The sequence below is a fragment of the Tympanuchus pallidicinctus genome, unplaced genomic scaffold (assembly GCF_026119805.1).
Source record: "Tympanuchus pallidicinctus isolate F22 unplaced genomic scaffold, pur_lepc_1.0 scaffold31, whole genome shotgun sequence".
Classification (NCBI taxonomy): Eukaryota; Metazoa; Chordata; class Aves; order Galliformes; family Phasianidae; genus Tympanuchus; species Tympanuchus pallidicinctus.
This window is the reverse complement of record NW_026294749.1, coordinates 11,624,353-11,645,409: the sequence shown is the minus strand read 5'-3', so window position 1 is coordinate 11,645,409 and position 21,057 is coordinate 11,624,353. Positions and strand designations below refer to the sequence as shown.

The 21,057-nt window shown below is 38.2% G+C and overlaps 1 protein-coding gene across 3 annotated transcripts in view; it reads left to right on the top strand.

Moving 5' to 3' along the window:
• DCDC2 (doublecortin domain containing 2) overlaps positions 1–20,817 on the top strand; it is a 54,501-nt gene extending 33,684 nt beyond the window's left edge. For all 3 annotated transcript variants that reach the window (XM_052697985.1, XM_052697984.1, XM_052697986.1), the window contains 3 exons: positions 7,556–7,656; positions 16,322–16,669; positions 17,940–20,817. In XM_052697985.1, the coding sequence (XP_052553945.1) occupies positions 7,556–7,656; positions 16,322–16,669; positions 17,940–18,047 (557 nt within the window). In that variant the 3' untranslated portion in view covers positions 18,048–20,817. The remainder of the gene's footprint in view (positions 1–7,555; positions 7,657–16,321; positions 16,670–17,939) is intronic.
• Positions 20,818–21,057: the final 240 nt, after the last annotated feature.

Sequence of the window (21,057 nt, the reverse complement as noted above, 5' to 3'; positions counted from 1 at the left end):
CCAAGGCCCTTAAAAAAAACTGTTGTTTGTACACTTAGTGGTTGATTTATGGATTATGAGTTTTTAAAGTGAAAGTAATTTTCTGCACAATTGCTAGGTGTTTTCTATGAAAATAATGGATGTGAGGCAAGAACTCACAAGGGCAAAGAATGTTATAGTTTTGCATTGTAAGCATTTGTTAGAAGCTAATGGGAATGCTGTGCTACAGCTATGAAACGAGTAGAATCAAAGTTGTAGAATATCTTGGGTGGGAAGGGACCTTAAAGATCGTTTAGTTCCAAGGACCTGCAAAGATCATTGCTGGGGATGACTCAAATTTAAAGTAATATCATTGCCTTTTATACAAAAACAATCATAGGGCATAAATCATCTCTCTAGGAAGCCTGTTCCAGTGTCTGAATAACCTTTAGGTATCTGGTCTGGACATCCTCTAGTGTGGCTTTGTGCCATTTCTACTTTTCCCTTTAGTAGATGCCAGGGGATAGAAGAACACCTTCCCCTAAATCTTTAACTCAGTTTTAAGAGGAAATCTGCATAGAACATCAGGTATGGCATCTGCTCCTGGTATCATTCCCTAAACTTCTTTCAGTAAAGTTGTGAACTTTCCAAACAGTATACATTTGGACTGCTGAATATCAGCTGTGCACTTTGTGCTAGAACTGTTACTGTCCATGTTGCCCAGCTGACAGCTTTGCTGATATAAGAGCTATCTTTAGTTAAACAAGGATGAAAAGATCTGATCATTGTTGCTTTGCCGTCAATGCAGATGATAACTGTGCTGAGAAAAGAGAGGTAGTTCTGTTTCTTATTTGCAGAGATTTTACAAGATCTGGAGGCTAATTATTTGCACAACAGGAGATAAAATTGCAGTCTCTAATAAGAAGTGAGAATCCTTGTTGATATTACTGTGTATTACTGAATCACAGTTGCCAGAATATACTAACAACAGTGTGGAATGGAGGCGATGGCAAACCTTGTGGCCCCTTTCTCTGAGCACGTGGTGTTTCTTAGAGTTTGCTTTTAGTAAGGTGAATGCATTGCAAAACATGACGTGGGTGAATAGTACTAGACAATAGGTAAGCCATGCTGCTTAACTCACTGAGGGGTGGAATATAGGTTTACTGATGCTCCACTTGGAGTGACTGGAACAGGATAGACTTTTCAGGGCTTTGCATTTGCTTTGTACAGTATAAGCCACACTCAGGAGAATGTTGACTTTAAGATTGGAGTCAGAATTCAAAAGGCTGGTGCTAAGCAGTAGTTGCTTTATCAGTTTCAAAATGTAAAGGACCATAATGATGTGTCCTTTAAATAAATGAATAAATTAAGTGCTTAGAAACAAAGAGAATAGACGAGGTTAACAATCAAAGTAGGGAAAAGGAAGAAAAAGCCTTATATTATGACACACAGTTCCTTTATTTTCTGTATTTGTATAAAGAACAATGAGCTGTTAAAGCTGACTGTAGCAGAAATGCTAAGTCACGGCCTGAAGCAGTGATGGAACACCTGGTGGGAAGGCAGGCCCACCCAGGGGAGCTCAGGTGCAAGCAATGCACATTACTGAGTGGAAGGGGTGGAGCCAGGATCTACTCCTTCCCAGACCCCATTTAAAGGTTGGCCGTGGAGGTAGGGGTGTCTCTTGCTGGAGATTCCTGCCTGTGGCATTCTAAAGGTAAGTAGTTCTTTTTCTTTGTTTCTAAGGCTGTAGCTGGAGACTTTACAATCTTGCAATTATTGTGATGCTTTCCATCCCATTCTAGCATTACACTAAGGCAGCTTTTCCTTTGCTTTAACATTACCATACTTCCTATCAGTAAATGGGACTGCATCATAAGAAGTAAAACTCTAGGAGTACCTTTTGTAGATTCTGTTATGACATTCAGATGCTGGCAACCGGTGATGGCATGAAATCTCCTTAGAAATGGGGTATTTCCTGCATGGGAAAAAATAGCTTCTTTGAAGCTTGCAGCTGCAGTAGTATCAGGTGAAGAAAAATAAGTTTTTCATTGTCTCACTAGTATCATGTGTATATTGCTTCCAGTTTCTTTTTAGTTCTTTTTACTGATGGCAGAAGTCACAGGCACACACATACAAGCCTGTCACTAGAGTGGCAGTATTTTGTTAGAGACAGTGATACTTCAAAAGAGTTTTTCTCCCTTCTTCTTTTTTATTATTATTTTGAAGGCATGCATCCTCTCTGTTCCTAATATCAATCAATTCAATTTAAGGAGCCACAGATATATATTTAAGATTTGTTTTTAATTTAACAACATTTTTATGAGGCAGTCTCTATGGTAAGTCACATTAATTATTTTTTTTTTAATAATCACATATGCTTTCTTGTTTATACATAGAGCTTGCAGTTAGTAAGCACTTCTGATTTCCATAAAATATTCAGAGCAGGCTATTGTTACAGTGATTTTTATTTTTTTTATCCCTACTTCAATCAGTTCCAAATTTGTAATGCAATGAGTGTATAATGTTGTAATTTGTGCTGCAGTAAATGTTTTATAGTTAACTCTGGTTAGGTAAGGAGCTTATGCGAGAGCCATTAATTTCTCTGTTTAATTATTTAAAATATACAGATTCCTTATGAGTTAGTTCAACGTTATAACTCAGTTACTTTTTACTTTCCTGTTTGTTACAGGGTACAAAAAATTCAGCTGAAATACTGAGTGGCATGAGGCACAAAGGTTTGCTCAAGTTATCCGTGCATCAATTCATTGCTTCTTTCTGTTCATACTGAACTGAGTACAGTGGATGTCTGTGTATTTAGACAATTGATAGCATATATCACAAACTGGTGTTAGCCAAAATGTTTTGGAGATCTCAGTTTTGCTGTAGCTGATTGATCTGTTGTGTGCCTCCCACGGGATTGGCCAGGCATGTGAATATCTAATAAGCTTTCCTGATCAGCCAGTGGTGGGCTCTCTTTCTCATAATTGAATTCTCAAGTGTTGCAAAGCCAGCATAGCTGATATGAGTAGGAGGACAGGACAGGAAAGGAATCTGAATGCGAAGATCCTTGGCTGTTAGAGCTTGTACCTTATACTGTTTTTGCTTTATTTTCCTGCTTAAAGAAAAATATAGTAGGCATCAGCGTTTCAACACCCCTATCACCTGACTTTACTTAGGGCAGCTTGAGTTGGTTCACTGTTTTGTTGGTTTTTTTTTGTTATATATATTTTTTAACATTAGCCACCTCTCAAGGTAGAGCCATTATCAGGCTCCTGGTGTTCCCTTTCCCAGTAAAAGTCACAAGGCTTTGGGGAACTCAGGGTTTGAAGCAGTGCAGATTCTCTCAAGATTCCAGAGGTCTTTCTTTGCAATTATGAAGCTGAAGAAGAGGTAAAGTGCAACTCTTGAGGAAGCTCCATAGAAAAGCACTTGCAATTAAAGTTTTTGTTCACTTCCTCCAGCTTGAAGCCAAAAACAATACTCCAGGAACTTCCTTTAGCCTCTGCAAATCTCCTCTCTCCATTAGACTGCTCCTCTTTTTTCATCTTGTGATCCATTCTGTGCCCTTCTCTGGATCCTTCTCTTTCTCCTTCTATCCTGAGCTGCTGAACATGACCCTGCTTTAAAATAATCAGGTAATAGGAGATGACTGTTGTATGTTTAAGATATTTCACTCTACGTGAAACATAAAAACAGGTAATTAATGACTCAAGGTGCCTGTTCTTACACAGTGGCAAAATCTTAAAAATTGCTATATCTTCTGGTTGTCTGGGCACAGAATTACAGAATGCTTGACGCTGGTAGAAGCCTCCACAAGTCGTCTTGTCCAACTCCCCTGCTCAATTAGGGACATGTAGAGCAGTTTTCCCAGCAGTACAATGATATTTTGGATCTTATAGTGCCATTAAATTCCTTTCCTCCTGTCATCTTCTACTCAACTTGGAGCAGAGTGATAGAGTATACCACAACTTGACTCTAAGCTTTGGATCTACCTTCTATTCCTACCACTCTTTAGAGCTCTTTTGCCTCAATGTGTCCAGGACACTGACAGTGGCCATCTCAGACATTTCTAGTTACTTTGGGACACAGTAAGTCAGAACTTGCTCTTGCATGAGGAGTGTGTCCAACCTATAATATTTTAGGAACTATTTTGGGTAGACACGAATGCTTCATCTAATGGAAGTGCTGGGAGTTCTCTTTTTCGTGATGTACAGTACTCTGTTAATAGAGATTTCAATGCTAGTTCATAACACTATAGAATGAAGATTTACAAAACTGTTATTTTAGAAACCACCATAAGTTGCATGAAATGTTTTTCTTCCACTTAGAGTAGCGTGTAGAAACTGACTAATGATTTGGAGGCAGGGATATGAAACATTGCATCAGTAGGACTTTTTTTTTTTTTGCTTGACTTTTTTCTAAACCACAAAGCACTTCAGAAATATTGCCTATAAAATGATACAAAAATTAACCAACATATTTGCTTGTGAGGGCCTGAATAACTCACGGCACGGGTAATAGTGATTAATGAGGTCTGCAAACTGCTGCTGACGAGATCTTGCACAGAAACACATGAGCAGGGAATATGTTGGCCTTTCATTAGCTGCCTGCCTCCACATTTTTTTTTAATTTGCATGCAGAAAGTGTAAATATTTGTCTGATACAGAGTAGCAATGTTATCAATGTTCACTTTTTGAAGATAATTTCTCAATGCTGCCTTTAATCGCGTTAAATGTTTGTATATTATTTTACAAAATTCTATTTATTTTCTCTTCTAATACAAAAAATACAAGAAAAATGTGTTCTAATGTATGCCTAATTAAATTCCTTGTCATTTTCTTTAGGATTTTGGACTTGTTCCACTTTTACAACTTTCCCATTTTCCAGCTGATGTCATTTTTCTTCACTGGTTCTGATGCAATTCAGACCTAAGTACTTTTTTTCCTTCCCTTGTTATTGATGGTTCATATGTTTTGGACATTTTTCTTCTATACTCAAATGTTTGCACAGAGATAAATAATTCACTTCTTTCAGTAATGATTTTCTTAGATCCTCAGACTTTTCTTTTCCTAAGTACTGATATCTTCTGTTGACTGCATTTGAAATACAGTGGTCTATTAACTACTTGTTTTTCCTAGAGACCACACCTGTTTTGAAAATGATCTGATTTCACTTCACCTGAAAACAGTCCTTGAAGATCCTGTGATTTCTCTGATGCTGCTCCTTTCCATTGCAGCCTTCAGTTCAGTTTTAGCATCTTCCACTAGCAGCCCTGTTAAAAAGCAGGAATTATTTTAGAGTGCTTTCCGTGCAAGACATTGGTGTGCTGAAGAGGTGACAGAAGATTGTGTAGGACTCTTCAACTGATATCTTTTAATTATGGCCATCTTTTCCTTGCAGGACACACCTGCCAGCCCTGTTTTTACCTTTGATTTCTCCTCTGGATGCTTTCAAGGAGCTTAACTCTCCTTTTATACTGTATACATAGTGCTAAGGTTTGCCCCTTGGCTGCCAGGCACGCTTCTGGCTCACACAGAGCCTGTTGTCACTTGTACCCCTTGATCCCTCTCTGCTAGGCTGCTCTTCAGCTGCTCGTCTCCACCTGTGCCTTTGTCCACCATGGCTTCATCCAGATACAGAACCTGGAATTTGTTCTTGTTCAATTTCAGCCTTTTACTGATAGCTCAGTGCTCCATCTGCCTAGATCCTCTGCAAAGCCTGTTGTCTTTCAAGACAGTTAACAGCACCTCCTGGTTTAAATTGTCAGCAAGTTTACTAAGGATGCATTCCTCTCCTGCATCCAGATAGTTGAAAAAGTTGTTGACCAGAACTGGCCACAAGCTTAAGCCCTGGAGTACTCCATTAGTAGCTGGCTGCTAACAACTCTTCAAACCCTACCAATCAGTCAGTTCTTCAGTCAGTGTACCATGCACCTCTTCATCTCACAATTAGAAAATATGTCCAGAAGGATTCTGTCAAGGGCAGCATCAAAAGCCTTCCTGAAATCCAGACAAACCACATCCACAACCTTCCCTGCATGCACTAAGCAGGCTATCTTAACGTGAAAGATTTCAGATTACTGAGGCAAGACTTTTCTTTCCTGAACTCGTATTGGATGGGCCTGATGATTTTGTTATTCTTTAAGCATTTTTTGATGGCACCCAGGATAATCTTTCTTTAATATAAGGTAAGAACAACAGAACTTTGCCTCCTAGAGAGCTCACGAAAATGAAAATGTGAAATGTATGGATGGTATCACATACATTTTGTTTCTTTTCTGGGCATTTCTATCAGTGCATCACTGATTCATGTGTGTTTTGTTACTTTTCTGGACATCTGCAAAGGGTAATGAAACACATGCAGATGGTCGAAGGTTAACCATGCTGCCATCAAATACGAGATGTTCTTTATTGTCTCTGATCAAGCATAGAATAGTAGGTGAATTATATTTAATTATCCCTCCAAAAAAGAAAAAAAAGAAATGAATACTTATTTCTCTGCTAATTATGACAGTAGGAAGAAGGATCTTTTTGAGATGATTAGGATAAGAAACCAACCTGTAATACTAAGAACACTGGTATGCTGCACACTGGTGCTTTCAGAGTACAAGTATGAGCTGGGCAAAGAAGTTCGAGAAGAACTGACTCCAAGGTACCCAGGCTTTTATGTCTATCACAAAATCTCCTCCCCTTAGGCTGCAGCCAGCATTATCAGCATGGAATAAAGTTGTGGATATTTCTGACAATGTCTTTGCTTTCTGATGCTCTGGTCTGATGTCAGTGATAATTCTATCTCTGAATTTTGTTCCAAGGATTGATTTTTTTTATTTTTCCCTTTTCATAACAATGAAAAAAAAACTGGAAAACTAATTTCTTGAGAAGGCAGTGCTTATTTTTATGCGAATCATTATCTACACTTCTGTAAGTCTCCTTTATCACTTGTTTTTCTTATAGGTTGTTTCCTCCTTCCTAGTGTTCAGCAACAGAGAACGGTTTGCATGTTGGTTTGATACTATCAAGCTCACATCCTTTTATGAGGAATTATACAGCAATTCAGTGAATTGCAAACTTTCTTATTTATTCTTATGGTTACTTATTATGGTGGATATTAACATGACAGCATAGACATCTCTTGTTCCTAGATAGATGGAGAAAGTGATTTAAATTAACCCTTGTGTTCTTAATTTCTGAGCTCTTCCTTGTTTTGCTTCTGTCCTGGTTCAAAGTGTTCTTGATTTGGTACCTGGGATTCCTCTGGATGTGTAAGGGTTACTATGCTAAGTCCAAGAGGGTAATGTCATTGACTGTGTAAGTAGAATGTTATTGGAATTGCTCCCAACCTTTCCTAAAGCTGAAGGAATTGGGATCCAGGGCTTTGTTCATGCTCTCTATTTCCTTTTCCTTCTCCCAGTGGTGTAGTATGCTATTTGTTATTAAAAAGGAAAACAAATTGAGGATAATGGGAGGTCGAGAACTTTGCTAAAAGGTGAGTCTGCTCAGAAACCTGCTCTGAGCAGCAGTATTGAGTGCACTTCAGTAGTTCTGCCACACAGAGTCGCAATTGGACCTCGCTTATTTCTACTCTTTTCCCATTGTAGGTGAAGGGATTTACAGAGCTCGAGAAAAGCGATCTGAAATGTGGGGGGCAGCTGAAGTTCAAGAAGATGAAGACACTCGTGTAGAAGTTCCATTGGACCAGGTATGGTTCAAACTTTAAATAAACAACTTTTTCTTTCTTTCCTCATTGTTTGTGTGTTCTTCACTCAATTTCTTTCAGGAGCACAAGAGATTATTTTGCAAATGCTTATAGCTGCTCACCAGTGCAGCTTTATTTATGGGAACTTCAGCAAATCTTTCTTTTTCTTTCATTACCTTTTTATTGTACATTCAGCTTCAGAACTGATCTGAGAAGTCTTAAAAGGCCTCAGGGAATCTCAACTGCTTACTGAGCAGATTCACCCAGACTGTAGTCCATGTGTATTGGTGGAATAAGTAAGAACCAAGGTCAAAATTCCTGTAGTCCTGAACCAAAAACGCACCTGGATTTGTCAGATTTCTTGTCCCAGCTACCAGTATGGTCTTCTGTTGAAACAACTAGGCACTTAATTAGCCAGATTTTTTATCAAGACTTCTTGTTCCTGACATAAGAAATGCTGAAGTTCTCTCTTTGCACAAAGAATACCTACCTTGACCTCAGAGGGTTGTGTGCTAAGCACCATCAGGACATCACCGCTGTTAATGGTGGCTGTCCTTACAAGGTGCTGTGATGTTTATTTTGTGTTGGATTGTACTCATAGTACAAAGTGGGGGAGAACATACTGCCTGTCATCTCAGTCTATATTTCTTATGTTTCTTAGTACACTGTGCCCTAGTCCTGACTGTGCAATTATCAAATTAGGAAATAATTAGCCTGTTCATCAGCCTCTGAAGGTGCATAAAGATTTCCTTGGGGGTAACACGAAGCATTTGATAGATACTGGCTTGTCAGGTCTTAGATTTTAGATGGACTGCAATTCTTCCAAAATTCAAGAGCCATGGAATGGCAACTCCTCCACAGGGGTACTATGGCAGCCACAAGAGCTCTGCCCTCTCTGCAGCCACTCTTGACAGTTTACCACAGATACAGAATGGTGACCCCTACTAGAGACAGGAAAACAGCTAATAGTGCCCTGCCACTGCAGTATTAGGTGAGAGCAGCTGTTCATACAGCTGCCAGTGAGCATCCCTTGTGCCTGTAATCTTGCAATGCTGGGGATTTGCTTGGTATCTCCAAACTCATGTGCTGAGACCCGTGTGGAGTCCATAGATGGAAGTATTTTTGAGTTGCTACTAACAGATTTTTGCTACCTGAGCTGCTCTCACAAGGAAGTGTGCATATGTGGGGGGGAAAAAAAGCAAAATTCAGGCATGTACACTATTAATAATCTGATTTTTTTTTTTTTAAACATATTTTCAGAAAAGCAAAATTGTTTGAGAATTCAGGCCATGGTTTATTTCCCATTTTAAAACTTGAGGTTTCCAAGCTAATCTGGCAAGAAGCCAGGTCCTTCTTAATAGCACTGAGTATTCTTTATTCCCAGACAACTGAGATTACTCAACCTTTGAAAACATTTAGCATTTTTGCAAGTTCGTGTTCTTATTAATTAACATTTTAAATCTCTTTCAGTTCTGTGATGTAAAAGATCTATAGCTTTTTTTTTTTTTTAATTGCAGTATCTGTTATGTGCTAGAAGTATGGAAAAGGGCAGTCAGGCAGGGCACTACTATCTTGCATAATGCATAAATATTTACATGCCAGCTTTCACTGCAATGCTGACAGTTCTGATATGCTATCATTTCCATCAGCCACATAAATTAGGTGGTGAAAAGAGAGCTTAGTTGTTGGGTTTTTTCTATGCACCTTCTCTGTCTTGCCATTTCAAGTACACAGTTGAACAAATGCCAGTTTAGCCATTAACTGAAGTCAGTGTAAGACTGGCTAGACACCTGCTTATGTCCTGTAAAATGCTGTTTGTCAGTTGAGAATGCCTTAAAAGAACAGGAATTGCTATATTCCAGACAAGTTGACAGTGGTAATTGAACATCAAAGAGGGGGGGGAAAAAAAGTGTTTTGCCTAAACCCAAACTATATCCTTCTGTTCTGTGTTCTGTACTAAGACTTTGGCTTCTGAATAAAAAATGGATAGTTTTGCCTTTGACATGCAAACCTACTCCAAGTTGGTTATTTACATCCTGGAGGCAGCATCCATGGGGCCTGGTGACAGACTCTGAAACCAACTGTGCAAATAATAAGGGAACGGTGTGGTTCTGCTGCAGATCTTGGTAAGGAGGGAGGAAACAATATAAATTTCTTATTTGAAATGCTGATTAAATATTTCACGTTGAGATTGCTGTTCATAATATAGATATATTCAAAGTAGCTCTCTCTGAGAGAGAAATTTTTCCAACTAATACAATTTTGTTACAAACTACTGCTTTATGTAAGTTATGAAATACAGAAGAAGCATTTGGTAGCAGTGGTATTGAAATAACACTGGAAGTTTCCATTGATTTATCAATTTCCATGTGTTCTCTCACAATAAGCCCTTGGGAGGTGCAGGTTCAAAGAATTCAGGCATGTTGCTGTGCCAATTTGCTTTGCCTTGGGGGATGTGATATTGATTATTAAGATCTAAATGATGTTGAATGGATCTGAATTGTTGGGTTTTTTTTCACCTCCAGATTCATCATCCAACCTCCTCTCTTTCTGTATCTGTAAAAATTACTGAATGTTAAATCCATCTAATGAGCACTGACTTCAGGGGCTGTTGTAGACATTAATGCTTTGGGTTCTCTCACTACCCATTGCTTTCCATTATTCCAAATGTCCACTGATTCCTGATGCCACTCTTATTCTCAATTTCCTGGGCCGTGAAGTGATGTGAAATTGAGGATATCCCTTTTGGTGTTTTCTTTCTCTGGAGAGAGTTCATCAGTAGCAGAAAATCTGCACCTTTCATTTATGATTTTCATTGTGGGGTTTACGTTTTGCTTTAGAGACCCAAGGTTCACCTCGATGAACAGAACAAAACTCCAATATTCCTGCTGCTGAAAGCAAAGTATTGAACTTTGCATTGGTTAAACATTAAAACAGGCTGACTGCTTGAAGATATATTCCTTGATTAAAAACACTGGAGCTTTTCACTGGGCAATATTTTGCACTACATCCATAAAGACTTCAAAATGACATTTGGAAAGAATAAGAACAAAACTTCTAATATGCTCAAGTTTTGCTATGGCTACTATAATTTAAATTTTCTGGGTCCTAAGTGCCAACAGATAAAACACACAGGAAAATGCCTTAATTCTAGCTGCCCTGGTTTACACTTAATTTTTTTTTTTAATTGTCTGTGTGAGGTATGACAGCTTCCTCTGTCTGGTTGCTTGCAACTCAGAATGAGAACAGAAATCTTCCCTAGCTTCTTCCACCAGATAATTGTGATTTCTGAAGCTGTGGCAACAAGACCTGATCTTTATAGACCTGCACAGCCAACTGTTAGAGGGCACAGGTTCTATTCCATTGTAAGCACTGTTCCATTGTAAAATTGGTGCTGATAGCGCTTGGAAAAAAGTTTTCTCTCCACGTGCACCTGTCTTGAAAAAGCCTAGGAATTCTAGAACAGGCAATCTTTCAAATTACTTAACTTCTAAGACGTACTACATGCCTACCTGGATGCCGACCTGTGTGACCTGCTGTAGGGAACCTGCTTTGGCAGGGGGTTGGACACGATGATCTCTGGAGCTCCCTTCCAACCCCTACGATTCTGTGATGCTGTGACATTTTTCATTTTTCATTCACTGTAGAAGAGTCTGTTTGGGAGGGGGAGAGGGGGGAACTTACATATATCTGCAAGGTTAGGGCTTCTTTTGAGAAGCTTATAAATTTTCTCATTATTTATAGGAGGAAGCTGTGAAGCTTGGGCAGATCTTAAGAACATTTTCCAAGAGTACATTATGGAAAAACTATACGTAACTGTCAGTGAAATGTGTGCAGACTATTTTAAACTTAGGTATGTCTTACAAAAACAAGTATCTGATCAGGTGTTTTCTTCTAAGCCGTGGCCTTCTTGTGATCAGGGATTTATGCACACTCCCAGTTGCCACACAATGAAACCAAGGAATGGATTTTGAAAAGCTTTTTACCCTGCTTGAAGTTACATTGACTTCTAAGTAACTTCATTTACACTTTTGGGAGCTATGATCTTACGAAAAATTATACTCTGTGGACTCAGGTCTTCATTTCTTTCATTAAAGTAAAATATGAGTCGTAAAGATGTTGGAGTTTAAGGCTCTTTATTGTATTTTTTTGCATCACATTCATTATGTGTGAAATGTAGGACTGATGAACCCTCAACTATTCATTTGCTTGCTTTTAAGTACTTGAGTTTTGTAAATGATGTGGAAGAGGACTGTTGTCACTTAGCAACCTTATCTGGTTCAGGAACAAAATGTTTTGATTTCAGAATCTGTGCTGTGCAGCTCCAGAGCATTCCTGGCTCCCTTGGAAGAAGGGCAGCTCTGTTCTGGAGCTGATCAGTGCAATTGGCTTTGCACATTCCTGATACTACATTCATGACATGTATTCATGCTGGTATTTGTGGCCATTAAGCTTTTTGTTGCCTACCTCATTGTTTGTCTGTTGTGACTGTTAGCCAAGTAAGTATTTCCAAGTGGGTTCAATAAAGGAAAACTATGTTTTACATTAATGGTATGAAACAATTTGTCTTAAATGGTTTGTGTTACTGCACTTCTTAGTATTCTAGTATCGACTGTGTACAAGCCCACTGAGAGAATGCATTAGCATCCTTAGAGGTTGAGAAGTCAAATGCTTCCATGTCTAAAAATTTCCTGACTTACTCCATTTGAATGATGATGGCAATTGGTACTGTGGCTCCTAATGAATTGTGGCATGATGAGTGTAACTAGAATACATCTCCCTTTTTTTAAACACTCTGGTATTGCTGAGATTAAAAATATCATCAAGTGATTGTACTACTTAAATACAAAGTGAAACTTGGATTCAGTTAGTTGTGATGTGCAGCTTCAGTTCAATATGCTTTTGACTGACTGCACCTTTGAATAAATATATGCAGTTCTTTTCTTAGTTAGCCATTTTAGTGATTGCCCATGGCAGGTGAGAAATATGAAAATACTTAGAAATATGAAAATGTGATCTGAAAGGAAGTTACTTCTGTAATTTCAACTAGGTGACTGCAATGGACCCTACATTTGAAAGTTGTAACCAGCTGTACAAGAAGGAGTGGTACTCCCTATTTTCTTGCTGTCACAAATAAGGCAGAATAGAGCCTGATTATCAGTAATTCTTGCTGCTGGAAGAATGATGTTAGTCTACCATACACTCTGAAAAATTGTCTGTTCCTGGAAGTTGTTTAGTCCTCTATGAAAATTTCCACAAGGAATAAGCAGATAATCACCTCACACTTCTCCAGTTCTAGATTTACTGCAATCGGGTTTGAGTTGTCGTGTGTCTGTAAGACAAGGTGAGGCCTCACTGGTGCTGAGTACAGGGGAAGGCTGACTTCCCTAGTTCTGCTCACCACACCATTCTTGATACAAGCCAGGATGCTGTTGGCCTTGTTGGCAACCTGGGCACACTGCTGGCTCATGTTCAGCCCACTGTCCATCAGTACACCGAGGTCCCTTTCCATCAGGAGGCTTTCCAGACACTCTTCCCCAAGCCTGTAGGGTTGCTTGGGGTTGTTGTGACCAAAATGCAGGACTTGACACTTGGCTCTATTGAAACTCATGAAGTTAACCTTGGTCCATCAATCCAGTCTATCCTGGTCCCTCTATAGTGCTTTTCTCCCCTTTGGTAAATCAACACTTCCTCCCAACTAGGTGTCATCTGCAAACTTACTTAGGGTGCCCTCAATCCCCTCATCAAGATCGTTAATAAAGATGTGAAATAGAAGCAGCCTCAGGACAGAGCCCTTGGGGATGCTGCTCATGACTGGCTGCCAACTGGGTTTAACTCCATTGACCACAGCTCTTTGGGCCCAGCCATCCAGCCAGCATTTCACTCAGAAGAGCTTGTAATGCATAACTTCCTGTGAGCGAGCACGTTGGCTCAAAGCCTGACTCACATGCAAAGGAGAGCAGCCTCCCACATCTGTCTTAGCCATCCAGCCAAAGCATTACACACAGAAGAAGCTCTTACTGTGAATATTCTTGCTGTTTAGAAGGTGACTTATGAGAGTGTGAGAACACAATTTGAAGTAACTTTTACATAAACGTATGGACATTTGGTGTAGCAGTAGCTAGATGGTTTATTGTAGTCTGTCAAATTCTGTGAGAAGGTTCTCATTGACTACGGGAGATCCTGAATTAAGCCCTGTGCCAGAAAGATATTAATATTTTCTTTAGCTCCCTTCTTCAGGTTCACTAAAATCACTGGAACCAGTAGTTATGCATCTGTAGTAATTATAAGCTTTGAACCATAAAAATCTTTCTCCCTTTTTCTCTTTTCTTCCCTGTATATATATATATATATTTATATATATATATATATAAAAGACTATTAAAAAAAATCTATCTCCATAAATATGAAAATGAAATAACTTTTGCCAAGTATTTCTCTTTCTCAGAGAAGACAGCGTACTTCACATTATTAAATCAGCAACATTTCAGTACTAAGTGTCACAATTTTTATGTAAAGCCCAGTGTGTGATTTGGAGGGTGGGTTGGACTTCAGTTCCTTCTCAACTGTTCTGACTTCAATCTGCAGCTCATTCTGAGCTCATTCTGAAATGCAGTGTCTGTGGCCATCCTCATTTTGAAACCTACCTAGGTTTTCCCATGCGGTGGGGATGATTCTGTATTTTAGACTACTGAGCAAAGGATCACTTCTTCCATGTCCGTAATCTAGTGTGACTTGAAATGAGATTAAATGAAGAAAGCATTTTGCTTTCCAATTCTTGTAAATGTGCCACTTTATTTTGGTCCATTTTGCAATTTGAATGTGATATGATGTTAGCTCCCTATGAGCTTCCAGAGGGATTCTGGCTATTGTTCAATACACTGTTTTTCACTTAGTTTAGTCCCTAGACAGGGTGAAGTGTAACAGATATAGCCACTATTTGTAATGTCATAGCAAGCAGTTTTCCTTAAGAAAAATGCTTACTTTTAAACATGGGTATGTGGTGCATTTAATTTGTGCAGTCCACTCTTGCTCAGAGTCAGAACTCAAAGCTGCTAATTATCATTGTGCACTGGAAATAAATCAGTAGCTCATAGGTGGCGAATCAGTAGGTAGGCTAAATCTGCATTTTCTTTGCTGTCCTGATGTGCTGATAGTTATACGAGTTGGCTCAAGTCTGCTTTGCATGGCAGCTTCTTTGAAAGTGTCTGTAAAGATTTGGCTTGTTTAATTTTCATTTCAGAAGCAACAGGGCTGATTTTATATTGAGAGATAGCTAGGAAGGCTTAAATAAAATCGTACAGAACCCACTGTGCTTCAAAGAGAGCTTTAGGAGCCATTATTTATACCATGGTCAGGTAACCATGTAATATTTCTAGTAGCTTGTCATTCTGTGGATTATCACGATGAAATAACTTGTCCTTTTTGAAGCTCACGGAATATTCGAAGTCAATGGGATATTTTGCATGGGCTTTGTGAAATAGTCCTACATTGCCACGTAAACGTCAAAGCAAAAGCAGGGTGTCTTGCCAAAAGGCTTCCATCAATTGCTGGTATTCTTAAAGTGGCTCTTGCTAATATGCCAAAGAAAATGAGAGAATTGTTTTTGAAATGAAACAGTGAGAAAAAGAGACAGAACTTACAAGCTGTAGGATAAACCTGCCTGCCTAAAGGAGCTGCTAATGATAGTAGAATTCCCAATACATTTGATTAAAAGAGAATCTATCTTTTGCTCTCAGATTGCTTGCTTTAGATTTAGTCTGATGAGGCTGTGTGGGAGGCAGATACGATTTCATTCCCATGGGACTTTTACTCTTTATTTTCATTCAAACTTGAGCACGAGTACTTAAGTCATCTTGACAGAAGGAGCGTTGGTTCACTGAATAGTCAGGTGAACACTGAAAGTTGAAACTGGAAGACAAATGGCAAAAAATAGACAACATGTGCATCAGTCTCCCAGGTTGTCACAAAATCATGCTGCTAGCAGCTTTATCCCTAGTGATTTTCTGCTTATTCTTCAATATGGGACAACATTTTATTATCTGATAATTATTTGATTATGTAGGAAAAATTAATTACTAAATGTCAAACAAATCCTAACTATACAAACCCACACAGAGGTCTTTGGGAAGAGACAGTATGGAAGAGACCAGTGGGTCTATCTATCTCATCTCTCTTGCTGCTTTTCTGTGGATGCATAGAAGACAAGTTGTGACCAGGCTGATTGGCATGGTGTGGTCTGGTTCATAGGTAAGACTTCAGAACACTTTGTGTGCTAGTGATGCTATTTTATTTTAACATTTTATTTTATAGAAAAAAAAATACATATATGTACCAGATGCCAGAATATTAGATCAGAATAGCTGGTGCAAAATACTGTTGCTGGGATAATTAAATCTAGCTCATTCCAGTTTTAATATAGTCAAATAGATGAACCCCGTGTGATTCTTCTAAATCTCATTAGCTTTTAGCATTGTTTGTAGAATGAGAGCGCAGTATGAGGTGCTGACAGGAGCATCGTTTTTCTCTCTGTGAAGATAAAGCTCATGTTAGCATACTGACTCCCTAGTAATGATGTAATCGTGATTTTGATGTCTGTCACGTTTCAGAATTGCCTTGGAGAATTCTGTTTAAAAATGCCTCGTAATGTTGCTGCTTTTCCTTTCAGAGGCCAGCAGAAACTGTGGATGAAGAAGAAAATGCAGAAGAGGAAGATGACAGAGGAGAGGAGGAAGCACATAAACAGAAGGAAGAACAGCCAGAAGTAAATGGAGAGGAAAGTGGGGAAACTGTTACGAAAAGAAACACAGGAGAAAATAAGAATAAATTAAATGGGAATTATGAACACAAAACAGAAGGAACAGAGGATGTTGACCAGGCAGAGGAAGAGGAGCTCGCCCATTTAAATGGCAAGATAAATAAAGACAGTGGTGGGCTGATGGAGCAGATGAATGGCCACGATGATCTCCAGCATGAAGAGGATGGAAAAGAGGATTATTCTGGCAGTCAGGACCAGGTAAGCATCTATTCTTTCAGTTTGTTTTTCTGTATTTGTCAGCTTTAGGCTTTGTCTCAGCTAGTCTGCAAGTATCTCACTCCAGATAAGTCTTGGAGAGACCTTAATAGAACTGAATATGTAGGAAAAGCTTTCTTATCTACATAAGTTGGTAACATCATTAGTTACAATATATGCCCTCCAACTGAGAAAGCAGATGCTTCTCACTATTTGATGAACCTGCATATCCTACTTTCCTGAGTATGCTGAGCTCTCAAAAAGAGAAATCTTGCAATTTCCTGAAAGGCACGATCATTTTACACTTCCTCACTGTGTTATCCTTAGGACAGAGCAGGAGGATGTATTCATGAAACCACAGCACCTTGATTTGTTGTTGTTGTTTGCCTGAATTGATTTTCGCAGAAGCTGCATTTCATAAAGAGAACTTGCTATTACTGTGTGGAAGTTTCATTTGTTTTTCTAAGAAATAGGATCAAACAATGGAAATGAATAAGGCCTTGAAAGCAAGGTGCTTTAGTCAGGCTAAAATCAAATATCCTGTTAATTCTGGGAAGCTGGCAACATGCTGTTAGCTTAATTGGAGGTGTGCAGCCCGGAACCAAGCGGACTGCCTTGAAAGTCAGATGAACAGAACACAGAAAATGGAGTCCTCTCCTTAATAGAAAAAAATCCAGATCCAGGGAGACCTGTATTGTCGAGTATTAGGAGCTGAACAAATTGCTGCATGTTTCCTGCCTATAAGCTGCTGAAAAAAAGACCCCTCCTCTATTTCTGGGGTCACTGGGAATGGTTTCTCACTTCCTTGCAGCTAGGCTTTCATCTGTTCCTATATTACACACAAAAACATTTCTCAAGGGAGTTAAGAGAACTGAGTAACATAACATTTTTTTTTCCTTCCCAAATTTGTTTTATATTTGACATAGCAATGGATTTTTTGTTTTATTTTGTTTTTAGAGAAGCTGAAGTAATTTATGGCAATGGAGAAAGTGAGTGCGCATTCACTTTAAAAGGATATGTGGGTAACTGGGTGTTTGACAACCCGGGGGGGAAAAACCTCTAACTTGAGTGCTTTCTCCTTTGGAAGGTGTATAAACTTCTGCTAAACTAAAATGTTAATTTGATCACTGTCAGAAAGCATCTTTTGTGTGTGTGTCTGTGTTTGTGTTAAGAATTCCTCATGGAATTTGTAGTACAAGATGATCACACTGTTGAAGTAAAGTGAAATCTTAGGTACTGCTAACTTCATCAGGTAACTATCCTTTTTTTCTAGGTTGATTCCCATCATGAAAAAACATCCAGAAATCCAAGGGTGACAATCACTAGCCCACAGGAAAGTGAAGAAAAGGACCAGAGCAATGGCTATGCTGCAGTTGCATAGATCTAAGGAAATGTAATCAGTGGGAAGTGAAATAATACTTTCAAGCATGTTATTTTATGATTTATAGCTTAAAATGGAAAGGTAGATTGTGTACACACATATTGAGTCTTGAGATGATAATGGCATATAGAATAATAGGACATAAACCTTAATATCTACTAAGTAACATTGAATTGTTTTCACAAGATGTGAAATTTCTGGTGGAATTTGAGAGAAAAAACATAGTACTACTACATGGTAATGTTAGAAACATTGGAAATAAACTATTTTGTGGTATAAAATGTAACCATCAGTAGCAGAGTCAACTATACAAATGACAATTGTCAAGAAAAAGGGTAATTAAGTTAAATATCAGAACTTCTTTGCAGGTTCATTTAGAAAAGAGAAATCATTTGTGACTTGCATACTATAAGTAGTCTTTCCCATTGAAATTCCACATGATATATTCTATTTCCAAGTGTAACCTTAAGATAGAAGCAGAATGCTTTGCTCACTTAAAGGATAGCAAAGAAGATGTACTGTGAGTCCTAATATTACTGGGTAGTAGCTTTCAGTATATTAATTGGAATAACTTTTTTTTTGCCTTCTTAAATAGCCCTTTTTTAGCATTGTGAAGATGGGTTGGCAGCCTGCAGTGCTGCAGCTTATTCACACTTGCAACAGTAAGTTTTGCTGGTTGTTCTGCACCAGTTCACCATGCAATGGATTGCTATTACAGTGAAAAAAGAGCAAAGCACAGATATGCAGCAGGTCAGACACGGAGCAGATCAATTTGATTACACTTCAGTTCAAGTGAAATCTAATTTATTAATGAAAAAAAATGAAGAGGCCCAGATTCAGACTGAAATTAGCATGAAATCATTGTTATCAATGGAGCCATTTTAATATGAAACACATTAACATAAGATTACTAGTTTTCACCAGCTGTTATTGTGTCCATGAATCCCTTACATAGCCTTAATGCTTGAAAGTATATTATCATCTTTTTGACTTAGCAAGTTCCTGATAGGCTGTGGCTTAATTTGCATTAGAAAATAAGCCACTGATCCCCAGTATTAGCTCTCTTAATGACATCAACACCATTACTCTTACCAGTTCTCTGTTAGTAATAGCAATTGTTTGTAGATTGTGAAATACAGCCCTGAGCATGATTTCATTAATCATATAAAATACATAGTGAGTTTCCCTATCATTAATGCTGGTAAATTATGACAAAGAGAAACTAAATGTCATTTTTGTTGATTTTTGTGCTGTTAAGACCAAAATTACATTCAGTAACAAATTGAACTTGAAGCACTGTTTGAAGGAAGTGTAGGAAAATTGTTGTGACTGGAACTCATAGAAATATCTGCACTTTTCTACCAACCAGACTGGGAAGCTCCATCTCAGCCCCACCTACTGAAACTTCTTGCAGAGCCCACCAAGGAAAATGGCTAGTGCTCCATCCTCACTCCTTTAGAGGTGAATAGATCAGCAGCAGGCATGGTGTTCAGTGTGCTTAAGAACCAAGACAAATGACAGTTGTCTTGTATTGACATCACTATGAAGAGTTGTTGCCTTGAAGTTAATGGTACACCCAAGCACAGGATTCTACGTGTTGTCATCTTATTGCAGGTGAAATCCTGAACAACCTCTGAGGTTTTTTGCATCCTCAGAGATTTGAAACTAAATCGACAGCCAGACGTGTCTGGCAAAGATGATCAACATTTTCCTCAAAATGTTATACTTAAAACTATATATATATTTAGAAGAAGCACACTTTTGTACGGAGATTCTCTGCTTTCTATTCATAACTTGTGTCTGCCGATTGTTTCGGTCATTTCTCTCTTTTCTGCCAAAGTTCAGTGCTTACAGGCCTACAAATATCAGTAAGAGTTATTTAAAACTTACAGTAAATTCTAGGGAACTGTAATGTGATAATTGTCTTTCATGGGAACGGGAAAATCCCAGAGAGTTACCCAGCCTTTAAAATGTTTTCCTCTCTGCTGTTCATCTTTTACGAAAGACAGAGGATTTTGCTTCAGAAAAACAAACTGGACTTTGGGGAGAGATACAGCCATTTCATCATTTACTCCTGCAGTACTCAGAACACCTACTTTGTATCTGATTCTCTGCACAGAGAAAATTAATTTATGCATAGCAATTCTGATGTTAACAGAAATTAATCAAGAAACATGTGTGTGGTCTTTGCTAAAATATGTTTGTGAATGTGAATTTGCTATGACAATTTAAATCAGTTTTACATGAGAAATATTTCTTTTTCTTAAGCTTATATGGTGTTACTTCAAGCTTTTATGCAACATTTTTTTTTTTGCTTTTTTTTTTTTTTTTAAGACATTTTCTTTCTCCTGGCATTATTTTTAAAAGCAATTTCCTATTAAAAAGAGCTAGCATACAAACACTTCTGCTTTTGTCTCAAATCAAGGCCAGTTTGGCATTAATCTTGGCTTTGGATGACTGATGTTATTTACAAACCTAGCTATTTTTTCAGCTGTTAGGATTCTTCCATCACTAGAACTTCAAAAAAGTCAGAGTTTCCAGTTATGGCATTGCAACCGTGAAAGAAATTCTGCTGATAATTCGTCTCTTATTACAGCAAATAGAAGAATTAATTCCTAATTTCAGCAAAGCTCTAAAGCATATACTTAAATCCTGTAGAGATGCAGTTTGTCATCAAATTTTATTTAATGCTTCAGTGATCTGATGTATCAGAGTCAAAATAACATTAATCTGGAAAGAAAAGTGAAAATAAAGAAAATGCATTCCTTTCTCTGTCAGTCTCATCTAAATAAACCTGCATGCAGGAAAAAAACCCCACATAAATGTTACTTGAAAATACTGAGAAAAGGAGATTTGCTTGGGTATCCTGATTAATTATTCCAAAGGTATATTTAAATAATTATTCAATAATACATGTAAATATAAAATGAAATCTGTTGAGGAAGAATCTATTTATTATGTTGTAACAATCAGAATGACTTCATGAGATGCAGCTGGAGGATGTTTTAGG